Source organism: Pavona decussata, unplaced genomic scaffold, assembly GCF_977016875.1.
Source record: "Pavona decussata unplaced genomic scaffold, jaPavDecu1.1 SCAFFOLD_4, whole genome shotgun sequence".
NCBI lineage: Eukaryota > Metazoa > Cnidaria > Anthozoa > Scleractinia > Agariciidae > Pavona > Pavona decussata.
Genome location: NW_028145428.1, coordinates 1,495,001 through 1,518,332, shown reverse-complemented (window position 1 = coordinate 1,518,332; position 23,332 = coordinate 1,495,001). Strand labels below are relative to the sequence as shown.

General features: G+C 39.8%; 2 protein-coding genes across 2 annotated transcripts in view; one reads left to right on the top strand and one right to left on the bottom strand.

Moving 5' to 3' along the window:
• Nucleotides 1–276: 276 nt before the first annotated feature.
• On the top strand, nt 277–20,496 carry LOC146489703 (uncharacterized). The gene is made up of 14 exons (XM_085103992.1): nt 277–1,093; nt 1,362–1,648; nt 4,896–5,852; nt 6,584–6,680; nt 7,075–7,245; nt 7,983–8,336; nt 9,702–10,034; nt 11,309–11,427; nt 12,432–12,615; nt 13,422–13,663; nt 14,202–14,330; nt 14,927–15,372; nt 16,129–17,701; nt 18,702–20,496. The coding sequence occupies exons 1-14, from the start codon at nt 1,042–1,044 to the stop codon at nt 18,750–18,752; spliced, it is 4,995 nt and encodes a 1,664-aa protein (XP_084960118.1). The 5' UTR covers nt 277–1,041; the 3' UTR covers nt 18,753–20,496.
• A 1,346-nt stretch (nt 20,497–21,842) lies between these two features.
• Nucleotides 21,843–23,332, bottom strand: part of LOC146489702 (uncharacterized) — a 9,440-nt gene continuing 7,950 nt past the window's right edge. Inside the window, exon 4 of the mRNA XM_085104003.1 lies at nt 21,843–22,792. Within this exon, the coding sequence (XP_084960129.1) occupies nt 21,852–22,792 (941 nt within the window). The 3' untranslated portion in view covers nt 21,843–21,851. The remainder of the gene's footprint in view (nt 22,793–23,332) is intronic.

Sequence of the window (23,332 nt, the reverse complement as noted above, 5' to 3'; positions counted from 1 at the left end):
AAGTTCGCTTCCCCATTTTTTGGCTGGAGCAAGACGCGCGCTTTCATCTTGACCCATTTCAGTTCATACATATGCAAAATAGGAAAGATTATACAGAAAGAATCATTTCGGCCATGAGTAAAGTGTGGTGTAATATTGCCAGTGTATTGCACCACTGGTATATATCAAGGTTTTAGTTAAATTCAGCTCAGACGTCACTGGCTAAGACGTGCATTACTAGTTTTGCTAAGAATGCGCCCATTCCGTTCAATAAGTTTACTTATTGACTTAGTGACATCAAACAATGCGTAACCTTGATTCTCACTTCCTCAACAAAAAAATTACAATATGAAAGAAAAGCAATTCTCGACTTCCTTCAAATGGCATCGATTTGTGTATCTTGCGTACAATGGTTACAAAATCACCAAAACACGATCAAACTTAAAGCTGGCCTCCGCAAGCTTGTAGACATAAACGGCATTATTTTGACATGAAGCTTAGTTTATAGCAAAAATGACTTCCAAAGGATTTAGAAGACACTGATTTGTCAGGATGTTATCTGAAAGCCCAACCCGCAGCGTTTAATTAATAACGCAACTCTTTTGTCCGAGTGTCCAATGAAATGAAAAGTAAATAATCAAGTTAATACAACCTGACAACCCTTTGACAGTTGTATTGTTTATTCGCTGTTGCCATGCGCATTAGTGACACTCTTTAGTGACTGTCCATGTCCGGGACCGAAGGACTCCAAAAAAAAATTCCATAGATAAGACACGTTACCACTACATTTTTCACACTTCAGCTTTTGATATTTATCGAGAGCGAACACAGTGTGGATCAAAATGGTGATTTATCCTTGAAGCAATTGATGTGAGGGTTTTAGGCGCCGAGGATATCCGGTAACATACAAATGAAGCGAACTGTCCGTCGTGTGTACATTCCGCAGCCGTCTCAAATGTCCAACTTGTTGTTTAGCTCATATTTCAATTGTGACCCTGCTGAGGACAGCAGTGTTTGCTTCGTAAAGCGGAGAATGAGTAAGCTGACTAGGAGATTTAAAAGATGAACGCTGAAGAGTTCTTTAAAAGCCTCTCTGGGTCGGACAAACTTGCAGGTAGTGTTTGCTAGTCCTGACAGGGATCGATGTTTTAATGCTCTAGACTTGTTGGTGCGAATCCCTCGTGTAGCACGCTTTCTTGATTCCGGGTTGCTTGGCGCGCGTTTTATTCGTCATCCATATTGCGCTCACTGCTGTTTGACATGTTTTCATTCTAGACGGTATCCTAGCTGTTTAGCTGATACATTACAGGATTGTTATAATTAATTGTAGTAAAACAATTATCCCAAAGTAGTAACTTTACTGTACGCCATTCATTTCGCAGTGATAAAAGTTGCCTTGCCTGGAATAAACGAATTTCTAGAGGAAGTTCTATTGGAAGAAAACCTCAGCGAAAAAGGGGAGAAAATTCGACTCGACTTTGTGAATATTCTCGACAACCTAGGATCGGAGGCACGCGCTGAAGAAATATTTACTGCATTAAGTAACGACCAGCAGTCATCCCATCACTCGCCAGAAACGCGTGCGGAGCGGTCAGGGGACGACCTTCAGGGTTATATCGAAGACAACACAGCGCACTGGTCCGAAGAAACAGCTGTGATAGAAGAAAAGGTATTTATTTGTTTATTTAGATTTTTTTTTTCTAAGGTTTTTCACAAATTAGAAAATCCAATGTATATAGCGTGCGGAGAGTACCTTGAGTAGCGATCGCACCCCAAAATTGGAACGCAACTGCAATGTAAATCGATTTTCATGTAATCCATATCGCAAATTTGCTTTGTTTTGTATGTTTGTATGTTTCGTCTGGCCGCTTCAGTGAGCTGCAATACTTCGTTATTTTCTCGTAGAGGCATTTGGAGCTCCAGTATGTAGTCCCCGTAGCCGCATGAGTGACATTGACAATATCAAGGACCGCAATTCTTAATACGACAATTATCCAATTGCCGAATACTGTTCCCACAAAGGTCGGGGGATCCGATAGGAAGCCAAATAACCTCAACTGTTGTTCCCACGGTCGTAAATAAGTCTTGGGAAATTAAGCGTTTTTTTACGGTGGTTAATTCCTAAAGTTGTATGTAAGCGATCGATGCATCTCGTTTCATAATTGTTGTCAGTTGTTGTGGAAGTACGCCTATTATCGGAATTATGTTCGCAGGAAACAAACAACTAATGTCGGTTTCCCCTCTATTTATACGCTTTTCTCGTCGCGCAGTAAACGCATGCCCTGAATCACAGTTTTAGGGGTTTATTTCTGTACTATATTCTTACAAATCTCGCAGTGTACAACATGGTACATTGCGCTCACAACAAACATTCTTTCCGATGGCAGAAAATATTCTAAATTGAATATTGCGTAGGTTATGTTGGTATTTTTAACCGCGAAAGGACATTTCCGCTTGGGAATCCGTCGGTCAATTCATTTGAAATTTTGCGCACGTAAAAGAAATTGCTTGCAATTACAACTGGAAACTTTATTCAGTACATGTTTGGTAGATCGATTTCACTTGTCCCCGAGGTATTTTCCACCACCGCTGTTTTATCTCTAAAACACACAGATGTGTTGTTGACGCAAGTCTGGCCTTTACGAATCAATAATTTGGCATTTAAAGTTCTAGTTAATTCCCAACCATAGCTTGCCTTCAGTTGAAAGAGTTTTGGTAGTGAGTGTGAGCGTGATCTGTAGGGAGGTGGTTGTTTTCGAACATGTGTTTTTTCGCTTGACCGATATTTTTATTCATGCCTGTACCCCAAGACGAGATTAAGACCATTTATCCTCCAATCAGTCACGCAGTTAATCGTGTGTTGTCTTTTCGAAACTTGTTATTGTTCTCTTTTTTTACATCACTTTCTTTGTCTTTTTTTTTTTTTTCCTTTTTTTTTTTTTTTGGACTTAAGGACTAAGTACCTCGTTATCCAAAAGAGGAACAGTGTTTTGAGAGTATAGCGATATGTTTCGGACAGGAGCGTGTTGAGGGGCTTCATATTGCAAAATTAACTGTTAAAACGAAATCGGAAATGCATTTATGCTTCGTATTGACTAATTAAAATTATTTGGCAAAACAACACACAAACCAATACAAGAAAAAATGGGGGCCCAATAGGTATATAATTTACAAATTCTATGATAATTTTATTAGGAGTGGAGATTTTATATATTAAGTAAATCATCCATTTAGTGATTTCTACTTAAGATTTCATTTTAATGAGTTAGTTTTGTTACAAGCTGAATCATTAAAGCAGGTTTTATCTCACCATACATCTTTCTGCTGACAAGCACAACTTTGTGAAATAAATTATGTGAGCAATGGACTGTGCAGGGTCAAGGATCAACACACTTCACTTGTAACAGCCAATAGGCGGCCCTATGTATAGCACATTCTAAGCATAACACATCCAATACTGGAGTTTGATTGATATGCCATATGTTAGTGTGTTAGTATTAGATCTTCTACATGTACCTTAAAACAAATACCAACTTAGATTTCACTGGCTCAAACTGTTTCTTTGCTATCTTTATATTTGAAAAGTAAGTGGATCATTCCATAGTATAAACCTCCTTCTTGTACAGGCAAGAATGACCTCTCCCTGGGCCAAGATTTTATCAATCAATGAACTTGTTTTTTATGAAGTTTATGTCAAGTTACAAATTTAATGCATTCAAAACAAGTACAGACCATGTGTGTGATCCAAGCAAATAGCTATCATGTTATAGCATTCAGTTCAAAATTTTACTTTCTATTATTTTTTATTCCAGCCCATTTTCATGTAATTCAGAAGATGTTTTTGATAACTTTGGGAAACGTTTTGACCTCTGACATAATGTACAATACAAACGCAAAACTCATAATAGTGCTCTAGATGACACAGAATAGTTAATTATGCAAATCCAACACTACAGTCGACTCCCGATAACTCAAACCTTCAAGGGAAATTGAAAAAGGTTCAAGTTATCAGGAGTTCGAGTTATCGAGGGTAAAATTATGTAGACCTGAAAGGAAAGGGAAATAATTGGTTCGAGTTAGCGCAAGGTTCGAATTAGCGAGGGTTCGAGTTGTCGGGAGTTGACTGTATTTATATTACATTCTTCCAGAAGGCTTTATTGGTTTAAACCCCCCGCCCCTCTTGAAATTCCATTTTTGCTTCATGCTTCCTTTCTTAAACCTTCCTTAGACAATGGAGGAGTGTGTGCATGGATTTCAAATATTTACATTTATTTTAACTTTTTTTTATATCCAAACAATAGCCAAGGAACTTTGCAAATTGCTCAAAAATTTATCAGGCAACTATAACTACATATAACTATAAATGTTATTGCTTGCAGAATTTAATTGTTTCCATAGAAACCATATTTTGACAGGAATTGTTTGAAAAATTTGATTTTTTAATGAAAATTTGAAAGTTTTTTTTTTATATATATATATATTTTGCATGTTTATATCATCTTAGTATTACTATATTGGTTTGGATTACTGGCGAGTCAATTTTCTGGGTTTTTTGAGACTTGTATAATAAATCAAGAAATCCAAGGTGGTACAGCTAGAAATAAATTTAATCAACAGCAAGTCTCAGCTCAGATGATCACACCAGTGGGCACATATTTTTAATTAGTTTTAAATTTTAAGGGGGCAGATTTAGAGTAACTACGCTGTATGAAACAGTTATTTGATAAGTACATGTAGAGCTGACATACAGAGTTACCAGTGTAATTATCCCCAGGTTCCCAAAGGATAACTATTTGCAGGAGCATTTATTGCTACTGAGCCACTAATGAAGTTGAACTGATGAAAGATTTAAAAATTTCCCAGTGCCTGGTAACAACTGTACTTGATACATATCTCGAAATGTTATTAATTCACAGGACAGTGCTGATAGTTTGCCATGCCGCAAAGGTACAGATAGCACCGAAGAAAGTGGAATCTTTCTATGCAGTTCATCATTGCCTCAGGCAGATGCAACAATACATAAAGATACTCTTGATCTACCTATGTTGGATTCAGTGGATACATGGTCAAGAGAGACAATCATCTCAGAAACAGGCAGTGCTGAGTTTGAAGTCCATGATGGCTGGGAAAGTGATGCCAATGGCCAGGAGGAAGGCTATTTTACAGGGGATAATGTATTTGTTGATTATTCAGTTAACAAACTTGACCTTCAACCAAATGAGTTGGGGGAACTTCATAGTGGTGTTTTGTATATAAGGGAACATCCTGGCTGGCACAAAAGGTGGTTTACAATCAATGATCACTGCTTAACATGTTTTCGACACAGATCAGAGACTAAGATGTTGTTCCAGATCCCTTTGAAAGGAGCTAAAATCATCCCAACTGACAGGAAGAAAAGTAGGATGTTTCCAATTACTTTGTCAGTTCCAAGAATACACGAGACTATCACTTTTGCAACAACAGAAGAACATTCACGGCAAGAGTGGGTTTATGTCGTGAATTATGTAATTTCAAGACTTGAAGAGGATGAGGATAGTTGCGACGTACCAGAGAGTCCATCATTTATTTCATATGATACTTACCTCCAACTCAATGGTAAAGAATCAAGCCCAGAAAGAAATAGTCTCACTGTTGATACACTGGAAAAGAATGACCCGTCAAGGAGAAGGAAGCTCTCAGGTTGTCTTGATTCACCCAAAATTGTGGAACCTTCTAAGAGCTGGACTGAAAGTAAAGACAGAACTCATTCAAATGATGTTGGGCCTTTGGCTCAGTGGAAAATAGGCCTTGATGATGAAGATGAGATGTTGGTCATGAATAATGACCTTGCACCAGGACTGGATGAGGATGAGTCATTTCAGGAGCTGCAAGAGGTAAAAGGAACACATCAATATAAATTTTGACGTTAGTGTCAATAAATCATTCCTGCCAGTTACATTGTAAGTCTATCAATATTTATTGTAGTAGTTACCATCAGCACAATTATTGGGGGTGGACAAGGGGGAGTTTTCAGACAACATTGGGCCCTATGGGTAGTCATTTGGCAAGCTACACTTGGAAAACTTTGAAAGTTTACAATGTGAAATAAGGCATTTAAATATTAACTACTCATGGTGGTTTTTACAATCCCCTCTAACCATATCTAAAATTTTAAAGCCTGTAATAGTCTGCCCAAAAATACAGGACTCCCCGAGTGGCCAGAAACAATACGAAGTGGTTGTTTTTACAGGCTCAGGGCTATCTGGTCAGTGATGAAGGGGGTTTGACTTTACCCTCTCGGGTATAAAGATGGGTGTCATCTGACAGCCAGCTATTATGACTGGAAACAACAGTGAAGACGGCCAGCTTCTTAGAGTTTGAAGATGCCTGGAATGCAATAGGCAACCAAACTTTTATTACATTTATGACCCCCTGTAGATTTTCCTTGTGGAGGCAGCTTCTTTAAAGCTTAACGATAGCCCTGTATTGGTGTGATGTTGGGGAAAACTGACGGGTTATGCTACTAAAGCAAACAACCTGTGATAATGAGTTAAAAATTGCATTAGAAGGTTTATTCTTTGTAGTCCTGTTTATGAATTATTGGCATTCTTTGCTTTGTTCTTAGATTTTACCAGATATTATCCAAGGATGCAAGATTTCAAGTAGTGGAGGAAAAAAGAAAAAGAAGGTATCCAAGGCTAACTCCATGGGAAAAGTTAATGGTGAGTTAAAAGATGGAGATCATACAATTATGGTTCCTAGCAAAGTTGAAACAAACCTCATCAAAATTGTAGTGTTAGGATGCAGATTCTAATGAGAAAATCAAGTAAATAATCTTGCTAAAGTTTTCCTTTCTTTTGTAAGGGCCTGTTCATACTGAGGCAGGTTTTCCTGGTCAATACTACAATAATTGCAATTTATTTTCCAATATGCACACATTTAAATTTTCACACAGGAAATAAGAGAGAGATGAGTGAGATCTTGGTTAAGATTTCAACTTCAGACAATGTGACATGAGGCTGGAAACATGAAAGGAGAACATGCAGTAAAAGCTGTTCCTCTGCTGTTCCTCCAAATTAGTTGTTAACTCTGTTTCTATGGTTATTATTACTGCAGAGAGCCTGGGAGGGAGTTTCCTGTCCACTCATAGTGAAGGAAAGTCATCTTCAACTTCGGAGCTTCAAACCCCCGGCTCAAAAGTGAAAAGACATAGCTCACTAGTAACTTCATTGTCTTCTAAAGCTATGCGTGTCAAATCAAGAATAACAGGGTCTTTCTTCAATAAAGGTATGTACATTATTGAAAATAAATATTGAAATAACTGTGGGCTGCAATATGTGACTCCAGTTCCTAATTATCTATTTTATAGTTTTGTAAATACATTATGCTGGTCTAAGCATAGACTATGAGCAGTCTCTTACACTCTTTTCTCTTTATAAAAATATCGAGGCTGAAATTTACAAAATTTTAAGAAGATTTTAAATAACCCGAGGCTGAGATTTTGAAAAGCCAATTTTGTGTGTTGAAAATTTTTCAGTGCAGTACAATAATTATTATATGTTTTTAACTAAACCGTATAAAATTCTTTCTTTCTCTAAACAACAAAACGCAATAAAACGATAAAAACCAGCACTAGCCAAATGTTTGATGCTAATGACAGTTCGATGGCTTTAATGTAAGAATATTCACAAAAATATTCAGCCTGGGCCGGAAAACCAATATTCTTATAAAAAGAACAGAGTGTATTTTCTCAGGCATAGTAAAGGAGAGAAAGACGTGAAAATTGCCTTCCGCGAGGATACGCGTCGCGTCCTTTCGTGGAAAGCGGTCTTCGCGTGCACACGCGTTTAACGCTCACTATTCTTAAAAATAAAGGAGAGACCCTGAGCATTGGCTACATGCAAACGCAAATATAAATACAAATGGAAGATTCTGGAATTGTAATAATTATAAACTAAATGTCTGGCTGAGTATAAAGCGGACCGTATTTTGACATTTTCTCCGTTCGCTTCTTTCACCGGCAGTTCGGAAAGATGACCTCACCAAAAGCCCGCGAAATCTGTCTTCATTTCAAAGCACTACATTTTCTGGGTATTTGCTTCGTAAGAAAGGTCCGAACTGGAAAAACCGGTGGTGTGTAGTCAAAGAACAGTCGCTTTTCTGTTATAAAGACTTTGGAATCGGAACAGCTGAGCTGGAGGTTCCTTTACAAGAAACATCCATCAAAACTGTGGAGGAGAGCGAGCCTGAGAAACCGCACATGTTTGTATTGACTTGTGAGAGGGAAGACCTGCTATTTGCCGCTGAAAATGAAGCCGAACTGGAGGAATGGTTAATGGTTTTGAAAGATGAAATAGACGCCATTGAAAATTCACCAAGTAAGTTATTCGTTATCTTCAAACGGCCATCTTTGCTTTTCTTGTTTGTCTCGCCACCGCGAGTCGTCGGCGAGCGAAAAGCGGGAGATTGTCTGGCGGTTTGTTTTTATGGCTATTTGGTGATACTTTTGGATATAAATGACTAGTTTCTTCAAATAAAATACCCATTAAAGTCCTTACAGTGACATTCATTTCAAAATTAATTTTTAATTAAAGACTTACCAAATTTTTGTTCGCTGTACAGCAACTTCTCAGTGCTCTCCTTTCTCGTTCTGTTTGTTGCCTCGTTTTCGTCTTTTTCGCGGCCGCCGTCACCGCGCTGATTTTGGCGGGAAAGTAACCACATCCTGGTGTCGGGTCCTCTGATCCGCCGGCACAATAAAATTTGTGTGCAATCGTGACTGAAACATAACATGTATTTATATTTTGTTTTCTCAAGATGGCACAGAAGTCATGTATACATCGAATCTTTGTTCCTGGTGATCATTTTTTACCCATTTGTTTGCATCCTCTAACGTCCAAAAAAGGATGAGTGTCGCCCCCGCCTGGTACACCGCCGATTTCATTAAGGTTCTGATACCAGAGCGGAAACTCTCTACAAAGGCCACCGGTTTCGGCACACACTCTGACAGGCCATATTCGAACCCGATTTACTAGAGCTGTGGTTGTGGGGAGGTGTCTGAGGAGTAAATGAATGCCGGTTTTCGGGACAAAATAACGCAGCCGTTGTAGAGAGGCCACACTGAGGTGGAGGTTCAACCTTGTTCGATACATGTAGTTAATGGTTGAAATTGAAAGTCTTATTCTCACAACTCGCCGGCTTAATGAGGTATTTAAAATGCGGATGTATCAGAAGGAATTAGATCACTGCTAAAAGGTGTGCCGTATACAGAGAAAATTGTGTAGATTGTGATGAATATCAGGAGGCTTACATACCATTTGTGAAAATAGAAAAAGAAAAGAGGAAAAGGAAGCAAAGAAAAAAAAGGAAAAAGACAAAAAGAGGAAATTTCCCACTGACGAGAAGTGAAAATAAATAGATACGAGCTTCAATCGGAAAGAAGAAAGAAAAGAAAAGCTAAAAGTGCCTGACCTCAACTGGTAACTTTCCCATATTTTTCTGAGGCTTTCCGAACGGATTGACGCATTTTGCTGATTTTCCTTAAAATGGTTAGCACCTCCGCTAATGGGAACTTCCGGATGTAACGAACAAATGTAAAGCTGCTCACTCATTTCACTAACAAAGGCCTATTGAAAAATGTCACGTACATAACCAAGGACAACTAACCACGGTTTTAGCTTGGAGTATGTTGTTGATAATGGGATTGAAGTGTACTAAAAGTTTGGCCCCTGTTTGTTTCGCAGTTTCTCTGCCAGATTCGCCCGAGAAAAACGAGTTTCACGGGTGTGCGTCGCCTAATGACTCGCACTCCGCACTGTCCGCTCCAGGTAGTCCGTCAGTTTCAGAAAACAAATCGAAGACATCCAATAAAAGGAACAAAGAAATTTCGCCTGTGGATGGTAAAAAGGTGACGTCCATATTCAGTACATTAGGACATAAGCTTACCAAGACAAAGCAAAAGGCTGTACCCACTGGTACGTTTCACGTTCCGCCTGTGGTGGATGTTACAATAAGTGGAAGCGTCGAGGATGGATTCGTTTTAGTGCACCACAAAACTGACGCTGAACAAAATCAAGGTAAGCCTTTTTCATAGTCTGCGAGTTACATGCCTCTGACCCACCCAGCTGTGTATAAATGAGTACCGCAAATTGTCTGTCAAAATAAATCTAAAATGACAGAGTTTGAAACGTTTGGGTGTCATGATGAATTGATTACCCACTTGTATTAATTCACCAGCAAATTGCAGAAAAAACCCTAAGAAATGAGTGTCGGTAGCTTGAGATATAACAGCCTGTGTTAGAACCCTCTTTGTCGACTTTATCGCACGGGAACTGAATCAATAAACACTGGCTCGATGAGGCCCGTGAACAAACCTTGCCGGCGCTTTGTGTTATAGTTTTCATGTCAACAAGAGTGGGTTACAACCTTTAACAACTTTAGGTTAAAAGCTTTACTTCTACTAGCTTTAATAGAGTAGAAATCCAAACTAATGCATGGATGGTCATTTGAGAGGGAAGGAATGGCGATTATATTAGCGACATTTCAAAATCTACGAGTAAAGTTATTTCAGAATGCACTGTTTGGTTTTGCTCTAGTGCTTTTATTTCTCTGTTATGTTAATTTTCGTGCTGTAATTCAAGTGGAACATTGGGAACGTTACGTGACGGGTTCACCCTCTACGTGCTTCGTAACTCCCTCTCAATATTCTAGGCTTCACATGAAATATCGTCATCCCGGTTTTTGTGTCGTGGATAAAATTAGAAAGATTTGTTTTTCTCTGTGTATATTGCTTATCCTAGCCGGCATGTTCATGATTACTTTGCAATAAACAGTTTGCTTTCTGAAGCTTCTTTTTCGCGTGATTTCGGACAGAAAAAAAGAGCTAAAAAAGCAAGTTTACAGTCTATTCAATCCTAGTCTAAAACAAAACGTATGAGAACTTTTGACAATTACTTGAGATTCTTTGGTGTAAACTGAAGCTCAGAGCACTTACATTGATGTAAAGCAATCGAGGCATAAAATAACAGCCGGTACTTGCAGCCGCAAACCCAAGTGCCCATATCATTCGCCTTTAACTTAGAACTTATGCTTCAAAATTATTCATTCACGTAGCCCGTTGGTAGAATGTTACGCCTCCGCTTTTGATATGCGAAAGCCCCTTGTTAAAGCATATGATTCAAGTTACTCTGTACTGTTTTTACTGTTCGTTTTGTGTCATGCAACACCGAACGATTGTTATCAATTTGTCCCCGTTGGGCCTGTTTAACGCAAGGTACTTCACATACCGTCATCTGAAGTGATCGCGTGTCATACGTCATTTTATTTCATTCCGTCATCTTCTTTATTCTAGATGACTCAACTGGAACGGAGAATCACACTCAAGTTGAAAGACTTGAAGTGTCCTCTTCTCATTCCATGGAGGGCTTTCTGAATCAACGCGTCGAAGAAGATACATGGCTAAAGTGTTGGGTATGTTTATTTCTTTACAGTGTTATCTATGGCTTGGTTTATGTTGTGGTAATACAAGTAACGTCAAGATGGTCGTTCTCTAGGCGTGGCTTGCTCTGTTCGTTGCTTGTTTTAAATTGAGAGCAAAACAATTAGCCAGAAGGTTTGAAAGCTTTATCTATTGTTGTTTACTACGAGTGCTTCGGTTTAAAAACGTGATAAAATTTCATATTACTCTTCAACATATGCGGAAATACTTAGCAGGCATGGTATAGTTGTTTACTTTGCACTATACTTTCTGCGGTTTTTACGTCACATGCCTGTCCCAGTTCCGCGATAAATTCTCTGAGGGAAACGGTCAAAATTACTGAACTCGGAAAGCACCACCGAGCCCCAGAAAGATGGTATCCTCTGTCAGTAGCCCCCATCACCCACCTACAACGATGACATGCATGACTTTATCGCACAGCCTCCACTTAATCATAAGTAAAAACTGAAAGAAAGATTCCAACCTTAAGCTCTTTTAATGTATAAACTAGCCATGGACGCTTCTTACTAACTGAATATTAATGTCCCATCTCAAACCATTAAATTCTGCTGACAATAGTTTGTCAGGTGTAAACAACCAACCCTAATCAAGGTAGCTATTCATCGAGTACACTTGTTGTTTGTTGTTATGCAGTAAGCTGTTCACTTAAGAGGACGTCAAACCAATCACTTTTCTATGCAAAGCAGTTTTCATCCACTGAGTGTGGGTAAAATTATCTTCTGTCTTAATCTTCGACGGTATGGTATTGCGTCTCGAAATTTGCTGCCTATAAACGTTTTAATTCATTACTTGCCAAACATCATCATAATGATTTCATGGTCATTACCATAGCGGCCATTCTTGAAATTGTTTTGTGCTTTTTATTAGGGTGTTGTGACGAACGAGCTAATTCTGGCGACTGCTAGGCGCTCGTCCAATATCAGTTGTAACATGGTGTACAGAAATAACTCTTATCCTCGTTATTTTTGTTTTCTAGGTCAAACTTGAAAACCACACTCTTCATGTTTACGACGACAAAGAAAGCAGCGACTCCGTTGTCGTGAAAATCAAGCTAAGTAACTGTGTAGTGAGGGACTGGAGTAACGCACAGCGCCCGTTTGTTATGGAGATTAGAAGGACCTTGGGGCGATCTCACTACCTACAGGCTGAAAGCGAGTCAGGTACGCACTCGTTAGGAGGTCGTAAGTCAAGCTATTTTTGGCGCACGAATGTTAGGTTTTATCAACTGATTTGATAGAGGTTATTTTGCCTTTTACTGTTTTACGATGGCCAAATTACCTTATCAACTCAGTTGATAAAACCTAATCCCCTACCGACGCAGCACCACTGACAGTTCTTTAAAAAAGTTAACTCCCTTATCCAGTTCTGGCTCAGCCTCGCCCCAGGAACGAGGATGTCTTGTTTAACTCACATTATCTCGTATTATCAAAGATCCTTCAAAATAAAGTTTTTTAATGATGAAATAAGGACAGAGATACTGGAAAGTGCGGATGGTCATAGTGGGGCTGAAAAACGTGGTTAATTTAGGAACTGATCAGTAGTTAGTCCTTTCTAGAGTACAGAGAGTTTGTCTTTGTCCGATAAAATTAAAAGACCAAGATGAGCTGCAGAGGTCGCCGACCTCTGCAGCTCATGCTGGTGTTTAATTTTGCAAAGTAGCCTTACTGATGGATAGTGTATCCTACTGGGTATAATTAATTGTGACACTGAAATTTTGGGTGTTAAGTCAAAACGTCACACCCCATGAGAGCAGACGTCTTTTCCGAATTTGTTTCGCTGTGGGTGAAACAAAAGCCGGAAAGGCGTCTGCTCTCATAGGGTAAAAACAAAGACGCCATTGAATTGAGCAAGGACGTTTTTGTCACGCAAAATCAATTCGTCACTCTTTTGCTTTCTTAGCTGGATACCAACTTCGAAGCTGCTTGTTTTAATCAATTCTCTCGTATATTTGTGTTCTTTGCAACAGATTATCTTAAGTGGAAGACGTGCGTCAGTGAAGCAGTAGTGCATTCACCTAAAGTTAATCGCAGACCGGTGCTAACTTGGAGCTCAACAGAGGACGACAGAACAAGCCACGGTCCAGCTACCTCGCTGCTCAAATCAAAAGGCGACTCTGTCGACAGAGATGAAGTGTTTCAAAAGATAGAAGAGGTTGGAAAATCGCATCACCCTGCGAGACCTAACACACCGCTTAATCCTTCACCTCGGGTTAGTAGCCATGGTTCATTTCTAAATGTCCTCTTGAGATAAATACACAAAACACCTAACAACACTCCTGCTCACTATCTCTTTCTGCATGGTCACACATCATGATTTCGTCCATATAACAGACGTTTTGACAAGTGTGTACCAGATTACTTTATTCCAAATACTGGTGGCTCCCTTCAAGTCCTTTTTTAGTCTTAGCTCCTTTGAGAGTAACAGGACAACGTCCTCCGATTAGTACAGAACAGCGTCTTAATGAAGTGTGCCGATCATCCAGGCTCCTATACGTTAATCATAACTATTTTTTAAACGTTGCATTTTCGAAAGCTTACAACGTTGTGATTTTTTTTTTAAGTTTACTAGACTTCCTCTGACAATCTGGCCGTCTCTTGGGTTCCGTTGTATACTCTTTCTCGTTGTGATTTGTTTCTCTAAGTGTTCATGTCAGTCGGATGGTACTGTAGAAATGTTTGAAATAGACATTCGCCTTAAGATCATGGTGAATACCGTTTTGTTGACATGGATGCTTTTCATTTTGCAGCCGTCCACAGCTGGTGACGTGTCCAATTCAGAGAGCGACGAGTGTGAGCCCGCTGTAGAAAATCTACCACAGTCTGAGCCTGTCGTCGAGCCGGTGGAAAGATGGCGGTCATTTTCTGAAGGAGAGCAGGTACATAGAGCACGCAATCATTGTTGAGTAACATGATGGTTTTCAGCTGCGTGTAGCATGCAGTGCAGCCGTTTTCTTATGGCCGAGTGCTCCATCACGGTCTTTCTTTCATTGGGCTGCCATCTTGGATTTCCAATCGTAGGGAGATGGAACGAGTTTTTTTGCTACCTGACGCCCAGATGTTGGCCTCTCCCCAGTCTTCTTCTCGTCATAATCCAAGCTCGCCCCAAAGTACACCAGTACTGCATACTAAGCTGCGTGCGCTGGTTTCTAATGACTGGAAGATTAAATCTTAGAAAACCTGTTGCTGAAACTATAGTTGAATATCTCTGCATGATCGTCCTCGTATTAAAGTGACCCTTTCCCTTGCCAACGACCTTCGTTATGTTCTGTTTGAACAAGGCCCAGTTGAAGCCAATTGTTTTTGCGATGTGTCATAAACGACCCTCCTTTTTTCTGTACCCAAGTAAACATTGTCATTGAAACTCGTGACATAGCTTCTTTGACAAAGTTTAGTTTAAATGATCTCTAGTAACCCAACAACTATCTGTGTATTACTTTGTAATAACCTATTTTCTTTGAATCCCTGAATGCAGGAGGAAGAGAGAAAAACAAGAACGAAGCTCCATCGATCCATCTCCAACGCCATCCCAGTCTTCCAACATTTTTCTGGCAAACGCAAACGGCGCAGCCGCACTGTGCCGAATGTCCACGTGTCACCAGATCTGCTCATGAATATCAAACACTCTTCCTGCCTGTTCATGCGAAACGGTAAAGGACTTTGGACAAAGCGCTGGTGTGTGTTACAGGAGGATCGATTACACCTGTTCAGGAGGCCAGATGAGGTTGTGCCTGTGCTGACAATTCCTATAAAAAGCTGCGAAGTGCGACGAGCCAACAGGAAGACCAAGAAGTTCAGTTTCGAAGTGAACGTTCCCTCGGTAAAGGAGGATTACTGCTTTGCTACTGATGATGAGAAGGAAATGTTGTGCTGGATCAGAATGTTGAGAGTGATAGCTGAGGATGATGACGTCAATAACAGGTGTGTGAGAGAAACGCTGCTTTCGGGGAGCAATGTCAATACTCAGGGGGGGGGATATTCGTGATAACATAAGGTAGCTTATAGGAGACAGGATCGAGGATAAAGTAAAGAAAACGTTTGTTTTAATTAGAAAAAGAGTAGTTCTAGTCAGGATGTTGGCATTGTGACACTGACTTTGGCTGTTGTTGTTGTTGTTGTTGTTGTTGTTGTTGTTGTTGTTGCTGTTATTTTTGTTGAGATAAGCAAAGACGTGCATGCTTATCAGCATATCGGGTTAAGCCTGACCCGAAACGTCTTAAGGTTAACAACAACAACAAAAGTCAGCATCAAACTCTTTACCCAGACGTTTGTAATTAAAACTTGTTCATTATGCCACTAAAGAAGTTGCTGTTCGTGCCAGGCGGCTCTCAAGATTTTGTTTTCTCTCCCATCCTGGAAACCTTTTATCGGGGAATGGGTATAAAGCGAGAGGCTGGTGATGTTGCTTAGTAACGTTATCTTTAGGAGAACATTTAAACTAGGTTTCATCTGAGCTGGTCTACCAGTGTTCTGTTTTACTGGTAAAAGACGTTTTAATGCGCAACCTGTTCCAGGAGTTTGGATCGCTTTTCACTTTTTCCTTCAAACTGCAGTGCTTAGTTCTCGCGCTCACTTCTCTCCCTTCGCTACCCGAATATTCTGTTTAAGGGCAAGAAAAAAGTGGTTATATTTTTACGGTTTTTAGTAGAGTAATATTCTTTTCTTCCCAATCCACAGGTTCTCAAAGGATCAGCATAAGGTTACCAACGTTGAGGCGGCACAGGAGTCCAAGCTGAATGAGCAGCATCTATTAGATACCGCGCAACCCACAAACCAGTCTCCAGCAGAAACTGGGCAGAATGACGAAAGCGAAAGTCGCACGGCAGATCCTAGTTCACCGAAGGAGCTGTCAAAGAACGAAGAACTGATAACGGAAGGTGACAGGGGTGAAGGGTCACCCTCACCAAACACCGCTAACCTGGCGGCCATGAGACCGACGTCACTTGATGGCGTGCTCAAACTTCTTGAGGACCAACAGTTAATGCAACAAATTGGCCAGCAAAAATTCAACAAGGTGAAGAAGGCTCAAATTGCGTGGCGAAGGTCTGCGGCTGCGGTGTTAAAAGAGAAACGCTCCGTTCCTGGAACAGCAGAGACAGTCGCCTCTGCAGAGGCAGCACCTAGTGAAACAAGACGAAGGACGGTGTCTATGTCGACAACGCAATCAGCGAAAAAGGAACTTGACGTAACTCCGAAATCACCTTACCAAGATACCAACGAAATAATTGAACAGTTCGAAAAACTGGCCGAGGAAGAAAAACTGAAAACTTTGAAAAAGGAAACTTTACTGAAAAAGCGAAGAAATTCGCTCACGCTGGAGAAAGATGTGTTGAAAAAGAAGATTACCAAGCAGCACGACAAGAAAAATACTGTAAAGAAGCTTCTTGGTAAAGATGAGGTGGCGAGCAATGAGAATAAGCAACTAGTCGAAGAAAGGCTTCAACGAGTGAATCAGGAATTAGCAAGTATTGAAAGAGATTTAATGGACAACAAAATGAACGAAGCGCAAGCTTTAGACAGTATCAACGTCATGAAAACAAAGACAGTGAGAAAGCTGTCGTTTGTAAAACCAGCTGGCAACAGAATACCGGCGCAGCAAAAGCGAGATGAGTTTAAAAGTTCTCATTCTGAGTCCTCCTCCTCCCAGGGGTCCACAGAGGAAAAATCGCCAAAGGATTCAAAGGATTCGCCAAAGTCGCAGCATTCGCTAGAAGCCGCCCGCAAACAGAGCGCGGCTGTTTCGCTGGCAGTGCTGGAGCAGGAACTGAGAAAAATTTCCCCCGTTGGCGGAAGGAAATTAACTCTGGCTGGTAGTAATATTAATAATAACATTAGCAAAGATCCGAAACACAGCAGAGTTTCATTGTCATCCGAAGGCTCCCAAGATGACTATGCTTTAAAAGACTCACCAATCATCAACAGGAAGCTGGTGCTTGAAAGAAGAGGTTCTTCTGGTTCAGAAGGCTCCGCAGGCGATTCCTCCTCTCTTGCAAGGACGAAAAAGTATTCCGACAGTGCAGAAATGAAGCGGAAAAAATACTCGACAAGCGGCTCTCAAATGGCATTCCACAGTGTGTCCGTGGAAATTCCTACTGATGATGAAAGCAAATTGGAGGAGACCAATCACAGGCTGTCTGTAACGTCACAAAAGGGCGTGGATGAAAGTATGTCACGAAAGTGCTCAGTTTCCTCAGAGAGAGGCTCGGAGGGTCACCGGGTAACCTTGATGAATGCTTTGTCCCAAATCAAGGTATGTGCTGCTCTGTTTTAAGTGTATATAGACTGCGAATTCTGTGGAGCGCGATGGATCTAGCGATCGGTGAAGCCGCTAGTCGCCTCACTTTGCGCTCGTGATCCGAGGGAATAATACAACTGCTCGCAGTCTAAGTGCATGTGGTACCGTTAATCATGCACAAGTCTTGAAACAATATCTTTTTAAGGTTGGTGCAGAATTTACTGACCAACCATTGAAATGACTGCAGGTGCATAAATAGGTACCGAAGAATTGTTAGGAAAGTTTAACCGAATGCCAGCATCTAATCGCAGGAATACTTTCGATGGTCTTCTCGCTTTTGATAAAAAAATAAAAATAATAATAATAATAAAAAAACACTTAGGCTTCTGGAGCACTGGCCTCTCCAGTTTGGGGACAAGTGAGCCAGACACCACTTTCTACAGTGACATAACCAAGTGTTGTTTGTTATCACTCAGTTACGCAACTGGCGTACTTGAAAGCACGATAAAGGGAAGGGGGTGTTCTTAATATCTTTTCATTTAGGGATTATAATTTACAGATAAGAAGCACCATCCTCAATTATTTTGGTACCTTTTAGATTATAAGCCGGGAAAATATAACAGGAATTGGTACCTCTTAGGGTGAAAGGGAACTCGAGCCACGCCCCACACATATACATAACGAGTTTGTGATATCTTTTCAGGGTTTATTTCACAATTTCCGTCGAACATCCCCATCACCATATTCCAGTTATATATTCTAGTCTATTCTAGTCTTCTATTACCATCCTAAGAGGAGTTGTAGCTGACCAAGATTAATTTTTAATGGTATATCATTTTTTCCATTGGCTCTGCTGTTTCTCTTACGCAGGGAAGTTTGATTGTTAGATGTGAATCTCTCGAGTTTTTTTATTCAACAGTATATAAGAAGTGTTTGCTATGTATTAAGTTATTGTGGTTTGGATGTTTGAAATGTTTCTCTCTTTTCCCTAATTTTGGTTGTTTTTGGCTTTCAGGACTTTGAAGAATTTGCCGCTGGTTCCAGAAACGAAAAGTTGGGGAAGTGAAATGGTGGCGAACCACGAAACTTCACTCCTTTCTTCAGGAAAATAAATATGTTTTCTATGTTCACGACAAAAACGATTTCCTATATATGAGGTCTCCTATAGATTAAGATAAGCTGAATAGCTAGACTGTGATAACAGATATATGTAATATGCATTTTAGAAGGTGAATTATAATCTAGCATAGGGGATGTACTTGTTTGATGTCATTTTTAGGATTAGAAATTTAATGATTTAAGATAAAAAGTGAGCCTCGTCGCTAAATTTCATTAACATGGCCTTCGGCTGCTCCAGAGTATAATACTGAATAATTTCATTTGCTTTCTTTTTCTGTCTCGCAGGTTCATAATTATGTCATCGGTGTTGATATAAAGGTTCTCGTAAATTAATAATTCGGCATAAGTAACCTGCAAGTGACTTCTTTTGAGGGAAGAAAGTGGCCATTTATATATGCTTCTTTTCCGCGAAAAGGCTGTCAAACGTATCGTTATAACATTTCGTTATACGGTGATGAAACGATTAATTCATCTGAAATGTATCGTTTCCTTTCTCTGTTAAAATTTTGAATAGGATATGGTAAGGAGAATTCAAAAAATTACACATTGCGTATTACACGAGTTCAAGTAATCGGGTTTGGTAAGCAAATAGGCCTTATCACGGTTTTCGACGCCATTTTGACGGGTAGGCAAACAGGCTTGAAATAACAGTGTTTGTATGGAAATCCAATGTCAAATAATTTTTATGAAACATCGCTTCTGAAAAATTCTTGAATTAAAAACTTTTGGCACTAGGAAAAGGATTTTAAGAACAAAATTGGAGGGATGTAGCTGTGACAGAAAGCGTCCAGTCGTGTTTTGAACTTTCCATACATTTGTCTGTATAGCGAACCAGCCGCGAACTGCTACTAAAAATAGTTCGCGGGAAAAAATACAGGGAAATGTATGGAAAGTTCAAAACACGACTGGACGCTTTCTGTCACAGCTACATCCCTCCATTTTTTTCCCTTAAAATCCTCTTCCTAGTGCCGAAAGTTTCCAATTCATGAATTTTCAGAAGCGAATGTTTTATGAAAATTATTTGACATCGGATCTCCATACAAACACTGTTATTTCAAGCCTGTTTGCCTACCCGTCAAAATGGCGTCGAAAACCGTGATAAGGCCTATTAAGCTTAAGCATTTAGTGTTCCGAGCGCCTGCATCGGTTATTAGTTGGAAATGGTTGGTTATCAGCTGCGCTGGAACAATTGTACTTCTCTTATCTTTACATTCAGAGACTCCTGGCTACATAACAACTGTTACACCATTGTTACATACACATTTTGCGACATTTGCATCAGCGCGTAGATAGCGTTGTCAACTCTGCGAGGGGTTCTTCATGAAATTATACATGAGGGGTAAATCTCATTTATAATGTGTCTTCGTATACATAACTGTGATACTGCCTTTACTACTCGAAGGTATACACGTACAAAAGATTGATTCTAAGATAATATTGTTTAAAGAAAAATTTTATAGCATATTTATTGGTACTTTTGATGATCCTCTGTTTAACGCAAGCTGTAAATAGCATATTTTCACGACATTAATCAGCGCTCCGTTGCAGCCATGAAGTGATATTCTGTATAATAATTATTGTGAATAATTTTGTAAGATCACTGTTGTCTACTAAAGAATTAACTATTTGATATAAATTTGAAATAAGTATGGAATATGAGATTTATAAAATAAAGAAACTTTAAAAGTATATTGTATAGTTTGTTTGATTTTCGTTCGAGGCAGGCGCTTATTCTGTTCGGCGCTTTTAGATAGTTGTAGGAGGAGGGGGAGAGGGGTGCTGGCTCGAGCAGGTTAAAATTCGCTCTAACATTAATTTTTTCCACAAATCGGGGATCAAGCATGTCAACGAGAGTAAGTGAACGAAATGCCTTTATTGTCCTATAAACCAGTTATGAATTAATATACCCTCCCCTCAAGCCCCCACGATTGTGAATTGGACCCACCCTTTGACTATTGAGCAAACTGCAACTTGCAAGTGACAAGTGAACAGTAAATCACTGAATCTCCAAATGCAAGTTCATTTTGCCGCTTGGAATATTACAGCTTGAATTCTGCGCTGTTATTGCATGTGGTACCGTTCCGTATTACGTCTTGACGACATCTTGAGGTCAGTACTATAACCTTGATTAAGAATTAATGATACGTCACGTTGGAAGATTCATGTTAAGATGAAATTGGAACATTTTTAAACTATCTGCTAACCGATCCTTTTTTGTGTGTGTTGGTTTATTTGTTCTAGTTGTTGTTGTTGTTGTTTCGAGACATTTGAGGATAACAAATAGCAAGAAAACACAAGGTTTCGATGTGGCCATGACATCATTTTCAAGCGACAAAACTGAAATATTCAAACCGACTTAATAAATACGTGTTGTTTTTGTTTTGTTTGTTCGTTTGTTGTCTTCCTTTTCCCTCTTACCTTCCCCATGCTATCAACACAATTCTTGGTTTTCACGTGACGTCACCAAATTCTAAAATTCAAAGCTGGGAGGCCTACAAAATTTTTACCTTCATTCAAGGAAAGATTACCTAAAAATATGTCTGTTCACAACTTCTTAGCTCGATGTCGTGCTTCCTTTTGAAAATAGAACAGTTTCAATTTCCGAGTTTCCATCGTGCGTGACATAAGGAGGACGGCTGTGACAGAGCTTTTCCGTATCTTAAAAATGACTCTTCGGGTGATTTTCAGCATTCTAAACAATTTAAGTTTGAGGAAAAATATTAATCTAAACATTCGAAAATTCACAAGGGCAAACAAACCTCTTTTCTGGCAAAAGTGAACTCCAGATGTTTTTTCGTATTTCCGTCCGCCATGTTTGTGCCCCTCAGAGGGACACAAACATGGCGTCTCCATACTAAGCTCTATAAATTTATGTGGAACATTTTGTCAAATAACTCGAGTACGGAATGCCGCACAGACCTGACACTTGGACAGATGCCTTATTTATTTATTCTCTATACCATGTCAATTTCTTGACTTCATTCATGGAATGGTTTTGATGTTTTTTTTCAATGGCGTGACAGTGAAAACCGAGAATACGGCTGTTTTAAGCAAAATACACCCCTGTTATGCTAAATCCCACGGCATAGCATAGTATTAGCCACATCCCTCCTGTAGCAAGTGTCTTTAGCATAGAGCTGAAGTCCTTGGGAATCACAAACGCGCTTATATCAACCGTGAGATGAAACAAGTGATAAGACAAAAACAGATAAATAACCGTCGCCAAAGCGAAGTTAAGCAGTGGGTAACCCGGAATAAAGGAGATCAAAAACTTAGCGTTGCCTTGGAGATACACGTGTAACTGTGAAATGTACGTTTCCAGGGTTATTTTTCCTAGCCATGTGAACATGTAGAGGTAATGCTTGCGGAACAACGGAAACATATTACGTATAAAGATGAAACTTAACAGAGGGATAAAGGAAAGGTACGGGTGCAGCCTGTTGTAATCGTATTTTTCTAACATAAATATGTACCTAGCCCAAAAAGCGAAGGCTGAAAAACAAAGAAACGCGATTCCAAATCGCATTGCTATGCGGTTTTTTGATGGCTTCTCGTCCAGGTATGCCATAAGTCTCTCAAAGTTAGGATGAAAGTAAGCACAGAGCATGCCCAGAAGAGTTGCATAATGGTCCAGCCCCGCTCGGAACATCCATTCATGAAGTGAGTTCTCGTAGTTCAGGATAAAGCCAAAAGGCTTAAACAAAGTTTCTCCAACACATGGCACATCAAACAACAAGAAAACGATAAGAAAATAAACTGCAAATTTAACGGCCATCCTTTTCGGGTCGTTGTTCCAGCTGTTAAGCACTCTCATGAAGCAGTATGCAGACAGGAACCAAAAAGTGTGCATTGGGCAGATGTAATACAACATGTACTCATTGCGCACTACCAAGCACGTGACCACCACCAAGAAATTGAGGCGAAAAAGCATTTTGAGCACGCGGTAAAGGCTGAAGTCTTTTTTAACCCAGAAAAAGGAGAAATTACCTGACAAGACAAAAAGAGACAATAACAACAACTTATTAGAGAGTAAAGAAAGTTGTTTACAAGCTTATAAGCAGCCGAACGGCTCAAAAATTTATTAGTTACTAACCAATGAGATCCTGAGTACATCAACTCCTTCATAGTGACAGTACAAGGGTTTTTAAAATTCTAGAGCCACATGACCAGTTTTCGTCCTTGCAAAGCCCTTTTCTGTGTTACACAAGTACCAATATTAAGTCGCCGAGATGAGGGAGGGGAGGCAGGGCTTGATATTTGCCAGCAATTATCTGCACATAATGGAAACTTTTGAAAGGAAAGGAAACTCCATGAAAGATAAATAAACTAGACATATGAATATGGCATTGCTAACTGAAATGCATTTGGCGTCCTTAAAACGGTAACATCAACACAGGGCATTCTGTAGTACAAGACAGTACCGGATCAGTCTATCCTGTAAAGCACCGGACGGGGATATTAACGCCACGGGGCTACGAAAGCAAGCGCATGTTTCCCGAGGAAATTTTTGAGATCGTACCCTCTAAA